This window comes from Leptonychotes weddellii, chromosome 5 (assembly GCF_054177405.1).
Source record: "Leptonychotes weddellii isolate Sample4059 chromosome 5, ASM5417740v2, whole genome shotgun sequence".
Lineage (NCBI taxonomy): Eukaryota > Metazoa > Chordata > Mammalia > Carnivora > Phocidae > Leptonychotes > Leptonychotes weddellii.
In genome coordinates, this window is record NC_138373.1 from 159326376 (window position 1) to 159345847 (window position 19472).

At 54.7% G+C, this 19472-nt stretch overlaps 2 protein-coding genes across 6 annotated transcripts in view; one reads left to right on the forward strand and one right to left on the reverse strand.

Moving 5' to 3' along the window:
* Positions 1 to 9126: 9126 nt before the first annotated feature.
* On the reverse strand, positions 9127 to 17524 carry ALG12 (ALG12 alpha-1,6-mannosyltransferase). Of its 5 annotated transcripts, none has more exons than XM_006735386.2 (10): positions 17371 to 17524; positions 14792 to 15015; positions 14588 to 14720; positions 13346 to 13519; positions 12352 to 12546; positions 11796 to 11899; positions 11163 to 11386; positions 10053 to 10222; positions 9888 to 9963; positions 9127 to 9783 (listed from the first exon to the last, which is right to left on the reverse strand). In XM_006735386.2, exons 2-10 carry the CDS (start codon positions 14957 to 14959, stop codon positions 9552 to 9554), a joined length of 1476 nt encoding a protein of 491 aa, XP_006735449.2. In that variant the 5' UTR covers positions 14960 to 15015; positions 17371 to 17524; the 3' UTR covers positions 9127 to 9551. The 5 variants fall into 5 exon arrangements, with proteins under 5 accessions (XP_006735449.2, XP_081678806.1, XP_081678804.1 ...); XM_081822680.1 differs by lacking the exon at positions 17371 to 17524 and adding an exon at positions 16500 to 16729; XM_081822678.1 differs by lacking the exon at positions 17371 to 17524 and adding an exon at positions 16245 to 16729.
* A 217-nt stretch (positions 17525 to 17741) lies between these two features.
* The window catches only part of CRELD2 (CRELD disulfide isomerase 2), a 9376-nt gene continuing 7645 nt past the window's right edge, over positions 17742 to 19472 (forward strand). Inside the window, exons 1-3 of the mRNA XM_006735385.3 lie at positions 17742 to 18012; positions 18688 to 18770; positions 19274 to 19384. Coding sequence (XP_006735448.2) covers positions 17881 to 18012; positions 18688 to 18770; positions 19274 to 19384 — 326 coding nt within the window. The 5' untranslated portion in view covers positions 17742 to 17880. The remainder of the gene's footprint in view (positions 18013 to 18687; positions 18771 to 19273; positions 19385 to 19472) is intronic.

Here is a 19472-nt window from a genome sequence, read left to right on the forward strand (position 1 = left end):
GTTCGGATCCAACATGCAGGGTTCATTCCAGTTTTCTCCCTTCCCATATTCACAGCCCCCATTCTCAGACCATCTCTGAGCATCCTCAACACAGTCACTTACTTAACAGGTGCCTCCGTCTACCTCTCCCCGACACCCTCCTACCCTGCTCAGGCTCTGACACCTCACGTCAGGCCGCTGTGCCCCGCTCCCCTACCCCATGCAAACCCTCCTTACTCTGGCCTCCACACTGGGTGCTAGGCTGCCCTCCTGAGCAGTCCCCTTCTCCGGCACCTGGCCTCTGGTGGCTCCCTCACCCCTTGGGGGCAGATGCTCTTGCTGGGCCGTCCCTAATGGTTTCTGGATCTTTCAAGAAGAGAAGTGGAAGAGCTGTAGGTCCCCATGGTGGCATTTGCCAATAACCATTGTAATTGTGGGATCAAACCCTCCGCCCCTGGCAGCGCGCGGTAGCGTCCTCATGCATGCTGGATGCAGCAGGAAGTACAGTTCACGCGGGAGGAGCTCTTGCCAAAAGGATTGAGCCTGGATTCAGTCATGCCCTTCGGCTTCATCAGAAAGACTGTAAAAACGAGAGAATATCCAAAGACTGTGGGACAACCACAAAAGGTGTAACATACCTGTAATGGGAGCACCAGAAGGAAAAGGCAGGAACAGAAGAAATATTTGAAATGATGGTTGAAAATGTCCCCAACTTAACGTCAGACACAGACCTCAGAGCCAAGAAACAAAGCAAAACAAAACAACCAGCACCTTTAAATATCATCTTCAGGGGCGCCTGGGTGGCTCAGTCATTAAGCATTTGCCTTCGGCTCAGGTCATGGTCCCGGGGTCCTGGGATCGAGCCCCGCATCAGGCTCCCTGCTTAGCGGGGAGTCTACTTCTCCCTCTCCCACTCCCCCTGCTTGTGTTCCCTCTCTTGCTGTGTCTCTCTCTGTCAAATAAATAAATAAAATCTTTTAAAAGAAAAAAAAAATATCATCTTCAATTTCTAGAAAATCACATATAAATTTTATATCCTGAAGAAGCTGGGTGGGAGGGGGGACCTTCCCTGTAAAGAAACAAAGATAAGAACCACATCTGACTTTTCAGAAGTCATGCAAGTAGGAAGAAAGTGGACCAAAATACTTGAAGTGTGGAGAGAAAAATCCCACCAACACAGGACTCTACATGCTGTGAAAATATATTTTTTTTATTTTAAAGATTTTATTTATTTATTTGACAGAAAGAGACACAGCGAGAGAGGGAACACAAGCAGGGGGAGTGGGAGAGGGAGAAGCAGGCTTCCCGCCGAGCAGGGAGCCCGATGTGGGGCTCGATCCCAGGACCCCGGGATCATGACCTGAGCTGAAGGCAGATGCTTAACGACTGAGCCACTCAAGGCACCCCCTGTGAAAATATTCTTAAAGATGAAGGAGAAATAGACTTCTCAGAAAGACACTGAGGGAATTCATGGCCAGCAAACAGGCTTGGAAGAAGGTTAGAGGGAGTTCATTAGAGGGAAGGAAAAGAATGTAGGTCAGAAGCTCAGATCTACATAAAATAAGGAAAGCCACTGAAGAAGGAGTAAGTTAACAATTTTTTTCTTAATCTAACATAAGTTTGTTCAAAATAATGATATCAACAACCTGGAATTATGTATGCTTACACACATATAAGATACGTATCTTGGGCGCCTGGGTGGCTCAGTTGGTTAAGCGACTGCCTTCGGCTCAGGTCATGATCCTGGAGTCCCGGGATCGAGTCCCGCATCGGGCTCCCTGCTCAGCAGGGAGTCTGCTTCTCCCTCTGACCCTCCCCCTTCTCATGCTCTCCCTCTCTCTCTCTCTCAAATAAATAAATAAATAAATAAAAAGATACATATCTTTATCCTCATGTAGCTTATATAAAAGAGAAATGAACACCAGCAACAGCACAAGTGACCGGGAGGAAGGGTTCGGGTTATTCTATTATAAGGTACTCACATTACCCATGAAGTGGTATAGAGCTGTTTGAAAATACACTTGGATTAGCTGTAAATACATATTGTAAACTCTAGGGCAACCACTTAAAAAAAAAGTAAAAATGAATTATAACAAATATGCTAAGAAGGAGAGAAAATGGAATCATAGAAAATGCTCAATTAAGACAGCCTGACAGAGTAGATCAAAAAACAAGACCCAACTATATGTTGCCTACAGGAAACCCACTTTGGTTTTTTGGGTTTGTTTTTTTTTAGTTTTATTTATTTAAATAATCTCTTCACCCAACACGGGGCTCAAAGTCACAACCCCAAGATCAAGAGTCACATGCTCTACTGACTGAGCCAGCCAGGCGCCCCAAGAACCCACTTCAAAAATAAAGACACATATGGATTAAAAGTAAATGAATAGAGGAAAGTATGCCATGCTAACAGTAATCAAAAGAAATCAGGAGTAACTATTAATTTCACACAGCAGACTTCAAAGGAAGAAAAGTTATCAGAGATAAACAAGGAAGAGTATTATATAATGATAAAGGAGTCAGTTCTCCAAGAAGACACAACAATCCTTAATGTGTATGCACCTAACAACAGGGCATCAACGTATATGAGGCAAAAAATAAGAGAATTACAAAGAGAAATAGCTGAATCACTACCATAATTGGAGATTCAACACACATCTCAGAAATGGATAGATCCAGCAGGCAGAAAATCAGTAAGGACATTGCTGAACTCAACAAAACCATCAATCAACTGGATAAAAGTGACATCTGTAGACCACTTCATCCAACAACGGCAGAACATACATTCTTCTCAAGTTCGCATGAACATTCACCGAGGTGGACCACATTCTGGGCCATAAAACACCTCAACAAATATAAAATAGTAGAAATCCTACGTCTGCTCTCAGACCATGATGGAATTAAACTAGAAATCAGTAACAGAAAGATGACTGGAATATCCCAAAATACATGGAGATTAAACAGCACACTTTTTTATTCTTCAAGAGAGAGAGAGAGAGCACACACACATGTGAGAGGGGTGGGGGTGGGAGGCAGAAGGAGAGGGAGAATCCCAAGCAGACCCCATACCCAGTGCAGAGCCCGATCCAGGCTTGATCTCACGACCCTGAGATCATGACCTGAGCTGAAATCAAGAGTCAGATGCTTAACCAACTGAGCCACCCAGGTGCTCCTAAAAACACACTTCTTTTTTTTTTTTTTTTAAAGATTTTATTTATTTATTTTGTGAGAAAGAGCATGCACGAGCGAGGGCAGGGAGGGGCAGAGGGAGAAGCAGACACCCTGCTGAGCAGGAAGCCAGACACGGGACTCGATCCTAGGACTCCAGGATCATGACCTGAGCGGAAGGCAGTCACTTAACCAACTGAGCCACCCAGGCACCCCTAAACAACACACTTCTAAACAATGCATGGGTCAAAGATGAAATCTCAAGAGAAATTTTAAAATAATTGGAACTAAATGAAAATAAAACAACTTATCAAAATTTGTGGGATGCTGTGAAAGCACTGCTTAGAGGGATATTTATAGTGTTGAATGCATATATTAGAAAAGAAGATCTAAAATAAATACTCTAAGTTTCCACGTAAGAAACTAGAAGAAGAAGAGCAAATTATGTCCAAAGTAAGCAGAAGAAATAATAAGAATCAGAGCAGAAACTGATGAAATAAAAAACAGGAAATCAATGGAGAAAATCAATGAAACCAAAAGGGGTTCTTTGAAAAGATTAATGACATTGATAAGCCTGTAGCCAGGCTAACTAAGAAAACAAAGAGAAAGGACACCGATTACTAACAACAGAAATGAAAGAGGAGACATTACTACAGATCCATGGACGTTAAAAGGATAATAAAGGAATACTATGAACAACTATGCACACAAACTTGATACCTAGATAAAAATGGACCAATTTCTTGAAAGACACAGTCTGCCAAAAGTTACACAAGAAGAAATAGACAATGTGAATAGGCCTGTATCTATTAAAGAAATTGAATCAACAATTAATGATTTTCCAAAACAGAAGCACCAGGTCCAGATTAGTTTACTGCTGAATTCTACCAAACATTTAAGGAGAAATTAAACAATTCTCTACAATCTCTTCCAGTAGATAGGAACAGATGGAATACCTCCTACCTTATTCTATGAAGCCATCATTTCCCTGATACCAAAACCAAAGACACTACAAGAAAACTACAGACCAAGATCACTCATGAACAGAGATGCAGACATTAAAAAAAAAAAATAGTAGTGAATCAAACCCAACAATGTATGAAAACAATTATACACCATGACCAAATGGGATTTATCCCAGGTATGCAAGGCTGGTTCAACATTTGAAAATCTTTAATGTAATCCATCAGATCAACAGGCTAAACGAGAAAAATCACATGATCATAATTGATACAGAAAAAGCATTTGACAAAATCCAACACCTATTCATGCTAAAAGCTCTCAGTAAACTGGGCATAGAGGGGATGTCCTGTCTCTCCACTCCTTTTCAACACTGAACTGGAAGTGCTAGCTAATGCAGCAAGACAAGAAAAGGAAATAAAAGGTACACAGATTGGCAAGGAAGAAATAAAACTCTTTATTCACAGATCACATGATCATCTAAGTAGAAAGTCCAAAAGAAGTGATAAGAGGACTTCTGGAACTAAGCAATTATAGTAAGGTTGCAGGAGACACAGTTAATATACAAAAGTCAATAGCTTTCCTATATACCACCAATGAACAAATGAAATTTGAAATTAAAAACATAAGGGGCACCTGGGTGGCTCAGTCGTTAAGCATCTGCCTTCGGCTCAGGTCATGATCCCAGGGTCCTGGGATTGAGCCCCACTTCGGGCTCCCTGCTCCACGGGAAGCTTGCTTCTCCCTCTCCCACTCCCCCTGCTTGTGTTACTGCTCTCACTATCTCTCTCTCTGTCAAATAAATAAAATCTTAAAAAAAAAAAGAAAAAGAAATTAAAAACATATAATTTTTATTAGCACTCAAAAAAGTGAAATATTTAGGCATAAATCTTTTTTTAAAGATTTTATTTATTTGAGAGAGACAGAGATAGTGAGAGCAGTAACACAAGCAGGGGGAGTGGCACAGGGAGAAGCAGGCTCCCCGCTGAGCATGGATCCTGATGCAGGCCTTGATCCCAGGACCCTGAAATCATGACCTGAGCTGAAGTCAGACGCTTAACCAACTGATTCACCCAGGTGCCCCTAGGCATAAATCTTAATAAAATATATACAAGATTTATATAAGGAAAAGAACAAAATTCTGATGAGCAAAGTCAAAGAACTAAATAAATGGGGAGGAATTCTATGTCCATGGATAAGAAGACTCAATATTGTCAAGATGTGAGGTCTTTCCAACTTGATCTATGGATTCAATGCAATCTTGATCAAATCTCAGCAAGTATTTTGTGGATATTGACAAAACAATTTTGAAGTTTATATAGAGAAGCAAAAGACTCAGAATAGCCAACAGAATATTGAAGGAGAAGAACAAAGTTGGAAGACTGTCATTACCTGACTTCAAGACTTACTATAAAGCTACAGTTACTCAGGATAATGTAGTATTGGAAAAAGAATATGTAAATAGATCAATGGAACAAAACAGAGAGCCTAGACATAGACCTCCATATATCCAGTTAACTGATCTTTGAAGAAGGAGCAAAGGCAACACAATAGAGCAAAGACAGTCTCTTCAACTAATGGTGCTGGATCAACTGGACATCCACTAGCCAAAAAAAAAGAACCTAGGCACAGACCTACACCCTTCATAAACATTAACATGAAACAGATCACATATCTAAATGTAAATGCAAAACTATAGAATTCCTAGAAAGTAATATAGGAGAAAACCTAGATGACCTTGAGTGTGGAGATGAATTTTCAGATGCAGCACCAAAAGCACGATCCATGAAAGAGAGAACTGATAGTAGACTTTGTTAAAATTAAAATTCTCTGCTCCATGAAGGACGATGTCAAGACAATAAGACACACCACGGGATGGGAGAAAACATGCCAAAGACACATCTTATCAATAAAGGGCTGTTATCCAAAATATACAAAGAACCCTTAAAACTCAACAGTAAGGAAACAATCCCACTGAAAAATAGTCTTAAAGATGTTAACAAACGCCAGAGATGTACAGACAGCAGGTAAGCATCACATCACGTGCACCCAGCAAATACACATTGAAACAACGAGACACCACTGCACGTCTATCAGAACGGCCAAAATGTAGGAACCGACACCACCCAATGCTGGTGAGGACTGAAGCAGCAAGAACCCTCATCATTGCTGGCGGGACGCAGAGTGATGCAGCCACTGTAAGGCAGCGTGGTGGTTTCTTATAAAACTAAATATACTCTCGGGCGCCTGGGTGGCTCAGTTGGTTAAGCGACTGCCTTCGGCTCAGGTCATGATCCTGGAGTCCCGGGATCGAGTCCCGCATCGGGCTCCCTGCTCGGCAGGGAGTCTGCTTCTCCCTCTGACCCTCCCCCCTCTCATGTGCTCTCTCTCTCTCCTCTCATCCTCTCTCTCAAATAAATAAATAAAATCTTTAAAAAAAAAACTAAATATACTCTCACATTACAATCCAGTAATCATGCTCCCTGGTATTTACACAAAGGAGCTGGAATCTTATATCCTCACAAAAGCCTGCACACAGTTGTTTATAGCGGCTTTATTCATAATTGACAAAACTTGAAATGTGGACATTCAGTTTGTGACTTCAAATCTCTGAGGCAATGATGGACCTTTAGTAGGCGGACAGCCATGTGAAGAAAGATAAAATAAGGCCCACCCCTCACACAAACAGAAGTAACCTCAAAAGATCCCTAAGTCTACATGCAGAAGTGACTGACAGAAAACACGGCGGACGGAGCCTGAGTGTGGGAAAAGCTTCCCAACTATGACGCAGGTCAAGAAAAGAGTGGTAAACACGCAAACGTGAAATGAAGAAAACTCGTGCCCAGGAAAGTGGTTCATAATCAGTCAGAAGACAAGTGACAAACAGGGAGAAATTATTTGCAGCATCTACTGGACAGAAAGAGTGACTACCCCTAATAATCGAGTTTTTATAAAGTGAGGGGGAAATGACCAAAAGTCCAATGGAAAACGGACAAAATATATGGACAACTTACAAAACCAGATGGTTCTTAATCCTATGAAGATGTTCACCTTCACTCCTGAAGAAATGAAGAGAAGTCCACAGAGACGCCATTGCTCCCCCATCAGAGCAACAAGGGGAGAGCGTTAACACTCTGCCCGCCCCAGGGAGGGCGATGCAGCGATACCCAGCCAAACTGCTACACGTTGCCCCGAGAGCTTGCAGTCCCACTTGTAGGAATTCACCATAAAGACACACCTCACACAGCGTGAAAATACACACGTGTGAGGTCACACGTGCAGCATGGTGTGAAGTTGCCAAGTCCTGGCAATGACCAAATGCCACTCACAGGAGACCGGCTGAGTGAACCGCAGAACAGTCACACAGCGGAGGACTAGGTGGTTCCAAGGAGGAGTCTCTGGGTAGAAGGAGTGATTTCCAGAAGAAAAAAGGGCAAAAGAGCACATAGAAAGGAAGGGAACGAAGTTTACGTGTATCTGCTCATCTTTACAAAAAGAAAGGATAAGCCAGAAAGCAGTGACACTAGTTATAAAAACGTGGAGGAGGCCCACGAGGGAGTGGTGTCCCTGAGCGTGCCTTTGTGAACAGTTCGATTTCTGGACGCACGGGAAAGGACGGGAAGTCCGAACCCGAGCCTGAGCACTAACGGAAATGTGTGAACCCAGTTACGTTTTAAATGAAAAACCAGCACACCGGAGCAGGAGGGCTCATCCAAGGAATTCGCAGACCAGCGTCTGCCTACGAACCTGCAGTCGTGCAACACAGCCAACAAGCAAGTACATGGAGATTGCCGGGGTCAGGACTGTCACTGCGGAGGGCGGGCGCACGGATACGGGACCAGGGAGGCAAACGAGCCCGTGGAGACGGGAGCTGGAGGGGTCAGCACGGCGCTGGGGATTCTCCCAAACACACATATGCGTCTGTAGGTGTCTGTGTGCGTGCTCGCCCATCCTCCCTAGCTCCGTCCACAGAGAGGGCCTAAAGACAGACGTCCTGAGAGCAGCGCCACAACCATTCCCCAACGAAGGAACCAGGGCCCCTCACACGGCTGATTTCAGGGCTGGGACAGAGGCCCAGGGTCTTGAGCTAGGAAGGACAGAAGCCCTAAAACAAACAGCAACACCGGGGCGTGGGGACCTGGTGCAGTGTGCACACCAAGGTGACCGGGTGCGACCCAGACTGTCGAGGCCCAGCAGCAATCTACAGACGCATGCTGATAACTGATGCTGATATTTGAACACTGATACATTATAAATGAGTAATAAATGCCAAAAACGCATAAAGAATAAACACGGACGACAGACGAAAGGGAAGGCGGAGCTGGCTCGCACAGACTGCTGAGCACCAGCGGGTGGGCGGGGGAGCTGCCAACCCCGGCGGAACCATCGGAGGGCGCCGAGTCGGGAGAGTTGGAGGAGGGCCTCCCACTGGACGCGTCTGCACACGCACGCTTGTCGGCTGCCGTCCACGCACAACATGGCAGCTTCGGTGGGAAATGCTGTCACCTCCCTCCTGAGACACACCGAGGCGCTCAGTGGTCAAGGCCACGCCACAGGCAACTCTCTCAAACGGCTCAAAAAAGCAGTCCCTCTTTATGCGTGGGAGTGGTGTGTGTGCGTGGTGACTATGCGTGGTGCGAGTGCACGTGCGCGTGCACGGTATCAGCACACGCGTGGCGCGAGTGCTCGTGGTGTGTGCGCGGGCACAGTATCAGCACGCATGGTGCGAGTGCACGTGCACGGCATCAGCACACGCGTGGCGCGAGGGCTCGTGGTGTGTGCATACGCGTGCACGGTATCAGCACATGCGTGGCGCGCATGCTCTGGTCCATGTGCGTATGTTCAGTAGCACCCTTTCCCTGTATTGTCCTCAGTGCCTCGTGGTGTTAGATGCATTTCGGGTACTTCGTAAATAATACGTGCTTGTTCGCTAAAGTGTAAAAGTATCAAAATTATCACTTAAAACACAACCTATGCGGAGGTAGTGTCTGGAAATATCACTTATCATGAGATCTCTAATAAGGAAACATTTAAATTTTTATTCTTGTTCCTCTGTGACTTCCCCAGAGTTTTGTCTGAGACAGAAACGGTGTGCCTGTGCCCACGAAGGACTCGCCCTGCAGCTCGCGCGGGGGCAGGAGTCGCGGTCAGCAGGCGCCGAGGTCCTCACTGTCCACCATCACAAAGACTCACATGCTCTGCCCCGAAGGGGGCGCTCCCTCGGGTGCTCCAAGAGGCCCAGGGCCAGCAGCCGAGGCATGGGGCAAGGCCTGCCGTCCCCGTTGCTCTAACCGTGCGTGGTCCGGGGTGGCCGTGGAAGAGCTGGGCCTCTTCCCTCAGGCCTGCGTCGGGGGCACGTCCGTGGTTCCGTTGTTTCTCGTACTGTCTCATCTGCCAGGATGCTGACGGAGCTCCGATGTCCTCGGAAGGACACTGGCCCCTTCTCAGGAAGGCCCACGGAGTCTCTCCAGAAGCACCAGCTTTGTCTTTAGGTTGACGTCAAGGGGAGGCAGTGTGGTCAGGTTCAGACTCACCCCGGTGGTGCCTGCAATGCCGGCCAGGACCCGGTGTGTGTCCCTGTAGAGGGCCAGGTGCGCAGGGGCGGCCTCCATGAGGAGGTGCGTGTAAGCCAGCATATGCCCCGACCCGGGCTGCACATCCTCCCTCTTCTCGTACCTGCAAGATTAGAGGGTGGCTGTACACCTGTGGCCCCCAGGGAGCCCACGCACCACCTCTGGGAGGAGCACCTCATCTGCAGTCACAACACGGTGGGAACATACCTCCAGGCACTGTTGACCTCCAAAAACCGAGATACGCCTGTCTGTGCGGCAGCGACGTCGATGTGCAGAACGACATCTGCAGACAACCCCAAGGGCTTGGTGAGAACTGCGAGCGGCGCGCCTCTGGCCCCAGCTGCAGGTCCCGGCACAGCCCCCAGCGCCCACCTGTCCCGGGGGACACCAAGTCATGCAGTTTCCTCATGGCCACACCACCAGGATAGTTGAAGTGGGACACATACAGGGCTGTGGCCGAATATGTGGCATTCACCACAAGGTGTCCTACCACGAGGAGGGACCCCACTTTATACAGCCAAGACTTCTTATAATTGTTCAGCCTGGAAAGAGAACAGCACATCTCAGAAGACACTGCGGCAGAAAACAGCTCCTGTCCACCGTGATCACAATGAGCACTGATCACCACGTAGATGCACAAACTATTAGAGAAAGTGAGTAAATACCACCTCGAAAATTTCCTCCACGTCATTCCACCCAGATGCCGATTTAAAATTTATATGATGTTTCCAAACATTCAGGTTACTGCTTAGATCAGCCTCAGGGGACAGACACATGCTGGGCGCTGCCCGGTTTGTAAGCAAAGGGGACGGGCAGGGCTGCTGCTGCCCTGGGAGCTCCGACAGAGACCACGAGGCCCCACAGACAGGGTGCTCTCTGCCTGGTCCTCTACGGTCTGCTGGCCCACTGTGAGCACAGGATGGATGAGGCCCGCACTCGGGTCAGGTGCTGCTGAGCTGTCAGCTCCCGCCATGGGCAGTGACCGTCCCGCCTCAGCCCCGTGGGACTCTGCCTGCAGCCCGGGCACCCTCTCCAGGGGCCCTTCGTTCTGCGCTGGGCCATCTCCCTCCTTCGGTAACCCCCACACCATCTCATGCCCCAAGCCCTGGGGCCAACAGCACTCCCCCGCCCTTCCCCCTTCCTCTGGCCTGTCATCTGCCTGGACAAACACCCGCCACGCAGGGCCTGTCCCTCCGAGAAGTCAGCCCCGGGGACTACCCACCTGACCGAAGCCTGCCCGGCCGCCCTGTGCACTGGCTACCCCGTGAGGGTCCTCCCCGGGCGGCCGGGCCCTGGACGGTGTGCACAGCCGTGTGGAGACAGGCCCGACTGATCACAGACCGTCGGTGGCCTGAGGTGGCCCATTCTGACCTTGCTGCCCTCCCTCAACACAGGCGCCCGCTGAGACACGTCTGTTCACCCAGCGCCTGCCCCGCGTGACGGCGAGTGCGTGCGGCACGGCTGTGGACACAGCGGACTCACAGGCAAGCGCAGCCCCTGGCGGCCACGATGTTGAGCACAGGGAAGGTGTAGATGACGAACCGCAGCTCCTTGTGCGGGAGCAGCGAGTACAGGGCCACGAAGCCCAGTGAGGGCGGCAGCAGCACCAGGGCCCTCCTGTCCATGGCGCCCAGGGGCACGAAGAGCAGGCTGCAGCCCAGGCCGCGGGGCAAGGCCGAGTAGAAATACCACAGCAGCGGGGAGGTCTCGGGTGGGACGGTTAAGGAGGCCACACGCCAGCGAGTCACCTGTCCACACGGAGCGGAGCGGGGCGGCACGGCGGACAGCCCCCGGGACCCCCCTCCCCGGCCTCTCCCTCTCCCGTCCCCCCGCCCCCGCTCCGCACGGCAGCACGGCCTGTCCCAGGGTGACGGGTGCGCTGGGGGCTTGTCACGCTATAGTCCCCACCTGCGCATGTGCTTGCGTACTCCGCAACAAACCGTTGCGAGTCACCGTCAGAGATGATCCCAAACGCTCAGGTACAAACTGAGCGTCCAGAGGCAAGGCGGCGTTTCCACAGCGGGGAGAGCAGCTCCCGCCGCGTCCCCTGAGTGAGGCCAGGGGCGCCGGCTGCCCTGCCCCGCGGCCTGACCTACAGACACACTTGAAGGATACTCCCCAGTTGGAACTTTTGTTCAGGATGGTGTTGTACCAAAGCACCTTTCCCTCCGGCCACACGAGACATCGCCAAAAATAGGAGTCCACGGCGACCGTCAGTCCTGGGAAGACGAAGGAGACCCTCAGGAAAGAACATGGCCACCTGAGCAGCTCGGACTTCACCACGGCAGTGCTAACGGCAGCCCAGAGTCCCTGGCCACGGGTCGACGTCCCACGAGGCAGCCACGCTGGTGCAGAGGCCACGAGCCACGCTTCATGGGGAGCAGCCCGCGCATCGGGACGCTGGCTCCCCTGGCGAGCCAGGTGCGGGGCCCAGCCATCCCCTCCCGGCCCGGACAAGGGGGAGAGTCTGGGGACAGTGCACCGGGCAGAGGGGAGAGGGCCTCTCGGGGAAGCTCGGGCAGAACCGCAAGGGGAGCCGCGTGAAGACGTAATGCTGCTGAAGACTAAGGTGATCTCGTTTAAAAACCCTCTCTCCTGAATTTCTCTTCATCTTCCTAAAACCAGACAAAGCAGAGCTTCCAGTGAAAACAGCTCCGGCGACCCCACTCACCTAAGCAGAGGGCCCCGGCCGGCAGGGCGCAGCGCAGGGTCTTTGCCACGGAGAGCCTCCGGGTGCAGAGTGGTGTCAGCAGCACCAGGCCCAGGAACAGGCTCAGCTCGGCCCTGAACACGAGGATGGCGAAGGCCGAGAGCCGGGTGAAGCGGGCCCACTTCAGCTGCAGCCAGGCCGTGAGGGCCAGCAGCACTGCAAGACATGGGGTGCCGGGGGCAGGCCGATTGACTTCCCCATCGTGAAAGCCACACAGAACCCTCCAGAAGACAGCCAACGCCATTCAGACCCAGATCTGCTGACACTGGGCCCGGGCTCCAGCCATGGAGCCTGCCCCATCACTCGGCCTGGGGCCACTTCTGCGGGCCCGACTGCACCCGGACCCCAGATGACTGCGTCCCGCAACCTGCCTCCTAGGAACCACACGCCCCGGCTGCACACGTCTGGCGCTAGCCTCGCCTGGCCTCCCTCCAGGCACGCAGCATGTCCTGCTGGCTCCACGGGGGTTCCTTCGGAATGGCGCCTGCCTGCCACCTTCCCCACCACACCCCACAGGGGTCCCCTCCCACGGCATGGGGAGGTCCCGGCCGTGCCTCTGCTCTGACCGGCACAGACCCCAGACCCACGCCATCCACAGCCTCCCGTCCCACTGGCTCTCGGTCTCCTCATGGCTCCCAGGGTACGGCCATTCTCCCATCTGCCTGGGTCACCCCCAGGACACCTGGACAGAGCTGCCCGTCTGCCATGCAGGCAGCTTCTCTCTGCCCAGCACTCACTGTCCGCAGGCTAGGGAGCCCTCCCAAATGGCCTCTCGCTGGAAAGTGCACCTCCATCCAGCACCGAGGCCCTGCTTCTCGTCACAGGGTATCCCGTCACCGGGCATTTCCGAGATGCCCAGCAGGAAGCAGCTTTCGTCAGGCAGACGCACCCTGGACAGACACCCCTTCACCTGGCCAGTGCGCCCAGTGACCCGCGTGGCTCAGCAACTACCTACCCACGGGCAGGGCCAGCACGTTGGGGAGCGTCCGCGTGCAGTAGAACATCAGGTGGAACTGCGTGGCTGTCACCCAGCAGAACATGGTGGCCACCGTGGCCCCAAACTGCCGCCTCACTTCTTTTTGTAAAGTCCAGAGTCCGAAGATGACGCCGAGTCCAAGGACAGCCCTGACTAAACAAACACGGCAATGTGTGTGGCCGGCAGCGACAGGCGCGGGGAAAGGGGATCCCGACAGGTTACTGGTGACGATGAGTTAATGACCAGGTGACAATAAAACCACCTCAAAAGAGGGGCATCGACTCTGCTACTGAAAACAGACGGGGCGTGGGGAACGGACAGGCTGGACCCTGGCACCTCGACCCTACAGCTTCGCTGTGACCGCGTGGCCCAGGGCAGGTGGGCTCTGGGAGACACGGCCACTGGGCAGGGCAGGCAGTGTCCAGAGGTCAGTGTGACGGGCTCAGCACCCTGGAGGTGACGTGACACCTCCAGGGCCACACATGCTGAGAGCCCGATGCTCAGACGTGGCGCTGGCTCTTCCGTCTGGGGCTCCCTGGACCCCACAAAACCAGCACAGCTTGTTTAGCTGCCCCCCCGGGGTGGCGGATTTCCGGGAGTCTACGTACAGGCAGACAGCTAGCTGCAGGGTGTGTCTGAGTTCACTGGGGAAATCTAAATAACGTCCGGGTACAGACACGATAAAAACGTACTAAAACGGAAAAATGGTGATCGTTGGCTCAACAATGAGGTTGTGGGGCAATATGTACAGAACGTTCTAAATTTGGTTTTGAAAGTTATGCACGTGGGCACACAAAAAGATCCAGATCGATCTGCACAAAGCCCTATCAACGGTGACCTCCGGGTGGGGGAAGGGAGGCCTCGGACGCAGACGGACGCAGCAACGGCGAGGCTGGCTGCTCCTCGGCAGGAGGGTGCAGCACTGCGGGACGCGCCACGAGCCCGCTGCATCGCCCGCCTGGGGAGGAAGGGCCGGCACCCTCACTTCACGGACCCGAGAGCAGCAGTGAGAGGCGCTCAGTTAGCTGTCCCAGCTTATGCCCCAGAAAGGGCCGATGTCTGAGCTGCCCTCGTGCTCCAGACCACCACGGTGAGTAGCCACAGATGGCCAAGCTTCCAACGGAAGGATACTCCTGAAGGAGGGAGCCTCCACCGGGCTCCCTGAAATCCCCTGACCACACCACGGTTCTTCCTTCCGTCCTCATCTGAAGACCCCCTTACCTACTAGCTGAGAATAAAACTTGGATGCTTCTAGCAGGGACAGCACATAGACCGCAGGGCTGGAGAGCACCGCCACGGCCAGGGGCCCGAGGAACGTCCTGGGGACCACTCCGGGGAACTCGAGATGGTCATACTGCAGGGAGAACGGAAGGTCAGTGGGCACCCGCGTGGGGATGCTGCACGGTCTTGGACGCAGGGGCTCACCTTGTCCACGTCCAGCCGGTGGTAAAGTAGATCATGCATGGCCTGCAGGTTGAAGCTCTCCTCCACTTTGGCATAGGGGCAGGTGATGAGGTGGACGGCGGCTACAGCCAGCAGCAGCCCCAGCAGCCGGCGCTGCCTGCCCGTGCCCGACGGCCTCTTCCCAGCCATCGCGCTCTCCCGCCTCCCGGGCCTTCAGCGGTCATCAACAGTGTGGCTCTGTGAGCCTGGGGAGAAGACGAAAACGCAGATTCCCAGGTTTCAAAAGTCCCCTGTGAGTTAACACCTGGGGGTCTGGGTGAAGGGTGTGTGTGAACTCTTTAAACTACTGTTGTGGGGGCGCCTGGGTGGCTCAGTCGTTGGGGTTCTGCCTTTGGCTCAGGTCATGATCCCGGGGTCCTGGGATCGAGCCCCGCATCGGGCACCCTGCTCTGCGGAGAGCCTGCTTCTCCCTCTCCCACTCCCCCTGCTTGTGTTCCCTCTCTCGCTGTGTCTCTCTCTGTCAAATAAATAAAATCTTTAAAAATAAACAAACTACTGTCGTTAACATCCATAGATCTGAACACATCAAAAAAGAAAGTTCAAAGAAAAATCATGCTTGAGCGCCTTTTACGTCTTAACCAGCTACCTCACGCTCTGAGCTGTGTGCAGATATTTCCAGGAAGAAAGGCTTTATTTGCAGGACTGAGTTGGTCCTCCAGGCAGCCGGGCCCAGGGCTGGCCCAGCCTCTGGAGGGCAGCAGGGTGGCCCCTGCCCTCGAGAGGCTCAAATCTGGCAAGAGAGTAGGTCCCCATGGTCTGGGCAGAGAGACCGGGGACAGGAGGCTGTGGGGCAGGAGGGATTCGTCTGGAGGACCACAGAGGGGCAGCCACAGGAGGGCAGGAGGCGGGATGCAGGGCTCAGGGCAGCCAGCGAAGCCCCTGCATCCAAGTACAACGGGACAGGAGCTGTGGACGCCCGCCCTGCTGTGTCCTGCCCCTCACCCTGGGAGCCACGTGGCACCTCGCGTTGTGCACATGAATACGTAGGTGGCAAAAACATGAGCGTGTCCTCGAGGTGTTCAGACAGGTGTGCCTGTGGTGGGTCACCAAAATCCCAACAGGGCAGTGCCGGGAGGAGCCTATGGTACTAGGCTTCCCGGGAGACACAGAGTTTTCAACTTGTCGGGAAGAAAGATGACAAGCTCTTCTTCAAGTTTCTGGCTTCTCTTAAAACATGATTTTATTTGATCAAATAAAATTTGATCAAAACCAGAAGGATCAGAAACAAAAGGAGAGAGCCACCGTGCTCACTACCTTTTACTGGAGAGAGATTTATGAAGTCTGTGGTCGCCAGAGACAGCAACTGGGGGATCCACAAGGGAAGGAAAATCTATGGAGTAGGAGCAGGAGTCCTGCTCAAGGTGGTGGTGAGGTGGGGGCAGGAGGGGAAAGGGGCTTTAATAAAAAGAGTTACCAAGACAGCATGCAATTCCTTTCTTCCCAGATATAAAAACCACAGAGGGACAGAGCTGTTACCAGTATGTCCCCCCGCCTTTCTAAAGCGTAAGCTGCTTGAGGGTGGGACTTCTCTGCCCCCTCCCCAAGGAGCAGGGACTCGGTCATCATAGGAGCCAAGCGTGAATGGGGCTGGCGCTGTTCTCTCCGCAGAGCCTGGTGCGCAGCAGGGTTCGACGAACTACGTGAAGGGGGAATCCAGCAAAACTCTTACACGTGGATCTCATCACAGCAGCTGCGGTTTCATTAAAAACGCGTTAATGCTTTAATTTCCAGCAAAGCCGAGGAGACCCCAGGACGCTCGTAGGGTACTCTCGGCTCCCCGTACTGTTACGAGGGGGGGAAAGCTGAAAGAAACCGGAGGCACCCACACACCAGCTGTCGAGACGCTGCAGGAGAATGCTGCTTGGCCGAGCGCGTCGCGGGCCCACAGCTGTCCCGGGGCAGCTAAGACCAGGCCTGCCCCGCCCCCACCCCGTGCCGCCGCCCCGAGGCCGCTCGCCTGCAGGAAAACGCATACCGTCAGCTCGCAAGCTGCGGGGTGCGGACGGCCGGCGCCCAACCCGGCTGCCTCTGTCCCGCAGGAGGCCGAGGGCAGAAGCCACAGGCGCGCCGCCTACGTGGACGGCACCAGCAGCGCCGAGGCCGAGCCGGAGCGCGGGCCCAGCGCCCGGGAAGGCAGGGCGGAAGCAGGGGCAGAAAGCAGGTGCGGCGCCGCGCGGGGCTGGAGACCGAGAGGGCCGCTCGACGGCTGCACCCGGGCGCCGCAGGGGCACACAGGCCGGCTCTCGGCGGAGGAGGCGACCTGCGACGGCCCTCCTGTCCCGCCAGCTCGGGGCGAAGGGCTCTACCGAAAACGGACGACCCCCAGGCTGGAGACAAGAGCGGCAGCTCGAGCCAGCGACGACCACGGCCCACGCTCGTCGTGGCGCTCCTCATTCAAACCCGGGTTCCCGCGCCAGCCGCCTCGGGCCGGCGGCGACGCTCCGCCCGCTCGGGGTCCCCGCCGCCCTCCCCGACAGCCCGGGTCGCGCCCTCGCCCGCCGCCAGCCCCGAGAGCCCCGGCCGCGGTAGGGCGCGCTGACCTCGCCAGCCCGCGGCGTCGTCCCTCGAAGCAGGCCCCTACGCCTGCCGGCGGCCGGAAGCGGAGTGACGGAAGCCGAGAACCGACGAGAGGCCCTTGCCCAAACCTAACATGGCCCCCCAAGCCTAGTTACCGTCGCGGCGGGGCACCCTCCCTGCCCGGAGTAAAGATGGCTGCCGCGGGCGGAGCGCGCGGGGAGCAGGCTCCGATCTCCACGCCCCCGTCCCCACCCCTCCCGGCTGGACGCTGACCCGGGGCCTTCCTATTGGTCGCTTCTCGTGGCGAGCCCGGATTGGGCCACATGGGGACGGGGTGGGTCCCACGGACCAATAGCGGCGCGAGGGCTGGCGGTGGGCGGAATCCCGCCCGGCGCCGTCAAGTAGCCCCGGGAACTGCCCGCACCGCGGAGCGGTGGGCGGCCGCAGAGGCCGAGCGCTCGGCCGGTTGCCGCTGCACCTCGGCTCTGCCCGCGCGGCTGCGTCCTGCGCAACGCTGCCCGCCTCGGCCCGCCATGCGCCCGCCGGCCCCGTCCGCGCTGGGGCTGCTGCTGCTGCTGCTGCTGCCGCCGCCGCCGCCTGGTGAGGCCACCAAGAAGGCGACGCCCTGCAAGCGCTGCCGGGAGCTGGTGGACAAGTTCAACCAGGTGGGCCGGTCGCCCCACGGGGGACACGGAGACGGGGCGGGGGGGCCGGCCTGGGGGGCGGCGGGGCCGAGGCCGCCCCGCCATGGACCGGGGTCACGGACCCAGGGTCGCCCCGCGATGGACCGGGGTCGCCCCGCCATGGGCCAGGGTCACGAACGCAGGGTCGCCCATAATGGGCTGGGGTCACGGACCCAGGGTCGCCCCGCGATGGATCAGGGTCACCCTACCACGGGAACAGGGTCACGAACCCAGGTTCGCCCCGCGATGGACCGGGGTCACCCCATCATGGACCGGGGTCACGAACCCAGGGTTGCCTGCAATGGGCTGGGGTCGTGAACCCAGGATAAACTCGGCATGGATCGGGGTCACCCCACAATGGACCAGGGTCATGAACCCAGGGTCTCCCCACAATGGACTGGCGTTGCACCGCAATGGACCGGGGTCACCCCACCATGGACTGGGGTCATGAACCCAGGGCCGTCCCACAATGGACCGGACTCACTCCAGGGATGGACCCCAGGTCACCGTGGTGATGGACCCGGGGTCACCGGCAATGAATGGCTTTGTCCTCACAGTGGACACGAGTCACCCCCATGGTGGACTAGGGTTGCTCCCACGAGGGATGTGGGTGGGGGCAGCAGCGCTGAGCCCTGTGCCCGCCCTCTCTCCCTGCAGGGAATGGTGGACACCGCAAAGAAGAACTTTGGCGGCGGGAACACAGCTTGGGAGGAAAAGTCGCTGTCCAAGTATGAATTCAGGTGGGTGCCACACCCCTGCTCTGACAGCCCAGCTTCGGCACTTGACATGTCCCCGCGAATGCCGTCACCCACACTGACGACGGGGACACACACGGGGTCCCTTCAGTGCAGTCACTTGTACTCTGGCCCCTAAATGGCCTTTTGCTTCCACACTTGTCCCCACATCCACTCTCCACATGGCAGACAGGGTGGTCTTTTAATGGTGCACGCGGGAACTGAGTCCCACCACGTACAGGGTCGCTGGCTTCCCCGCAGGTCGGGTTAGCCCTCTGCCTGTCGCACCCCACGTCAGGGTCTCCCTTGCCACCCTGATCACCGCCCTCTGAGTTTAATTCTCCCCGTGGTACCGACGGCGCTCGTCCCCAGCTGATGTGTTCTGCACCAAACTGCCACCATCGTTCCCACCTAGCACCAAGTGGGGCCTCAGGATGTGCCTGTGGGACGGACGCTGACCACCTGGGCTTGCCTCCTCACCTTGCAGTGCTGACGGGCTTGTGTTTCAGTGAGGTCCGGCTGCTGGAGATCACCGAGAGCCTGTGCGGGAGCAGTGACTTCGAGTGCCACAGTCTGCTGGAGGAGCACGAGGAGCACCTGGAAGCCTGGTGGCTGCGGCTGTGAGTGTCCCCGTGCCCCCCACCCTGTGCCCCCCAGCCCCATGCCCCCGTGCCCCCCATCCAGTTCCCCCCGGCCCCGCGCCCCCGT

Bases quoted from the DNA above. Each gene is read 5' to 3' on its own strand.
- ALG12 (XM_006735386.2), bottom strand. From the start codon at position 14,959: ATGGCTGGGAAGAGGCCGTCGGGCACGGGCAGGCAGCGCCGGCTGCTG. The intron at 13,520-14,587 runs GTAAGGGGGTCT...GTGTTTGTTTAG, and splicing joins GTTTTATTCTCAGCTAGTAG to TCAGGGCTGTCCTTGGACTC. The intron at 11,387-11,795 runs GTATCCTTCAAG...GTCCCACCCGAG, and splicing joins ACAAAAGTTCCAACTGGGGA to ACCTCCCCGCTGCTGTGGTA.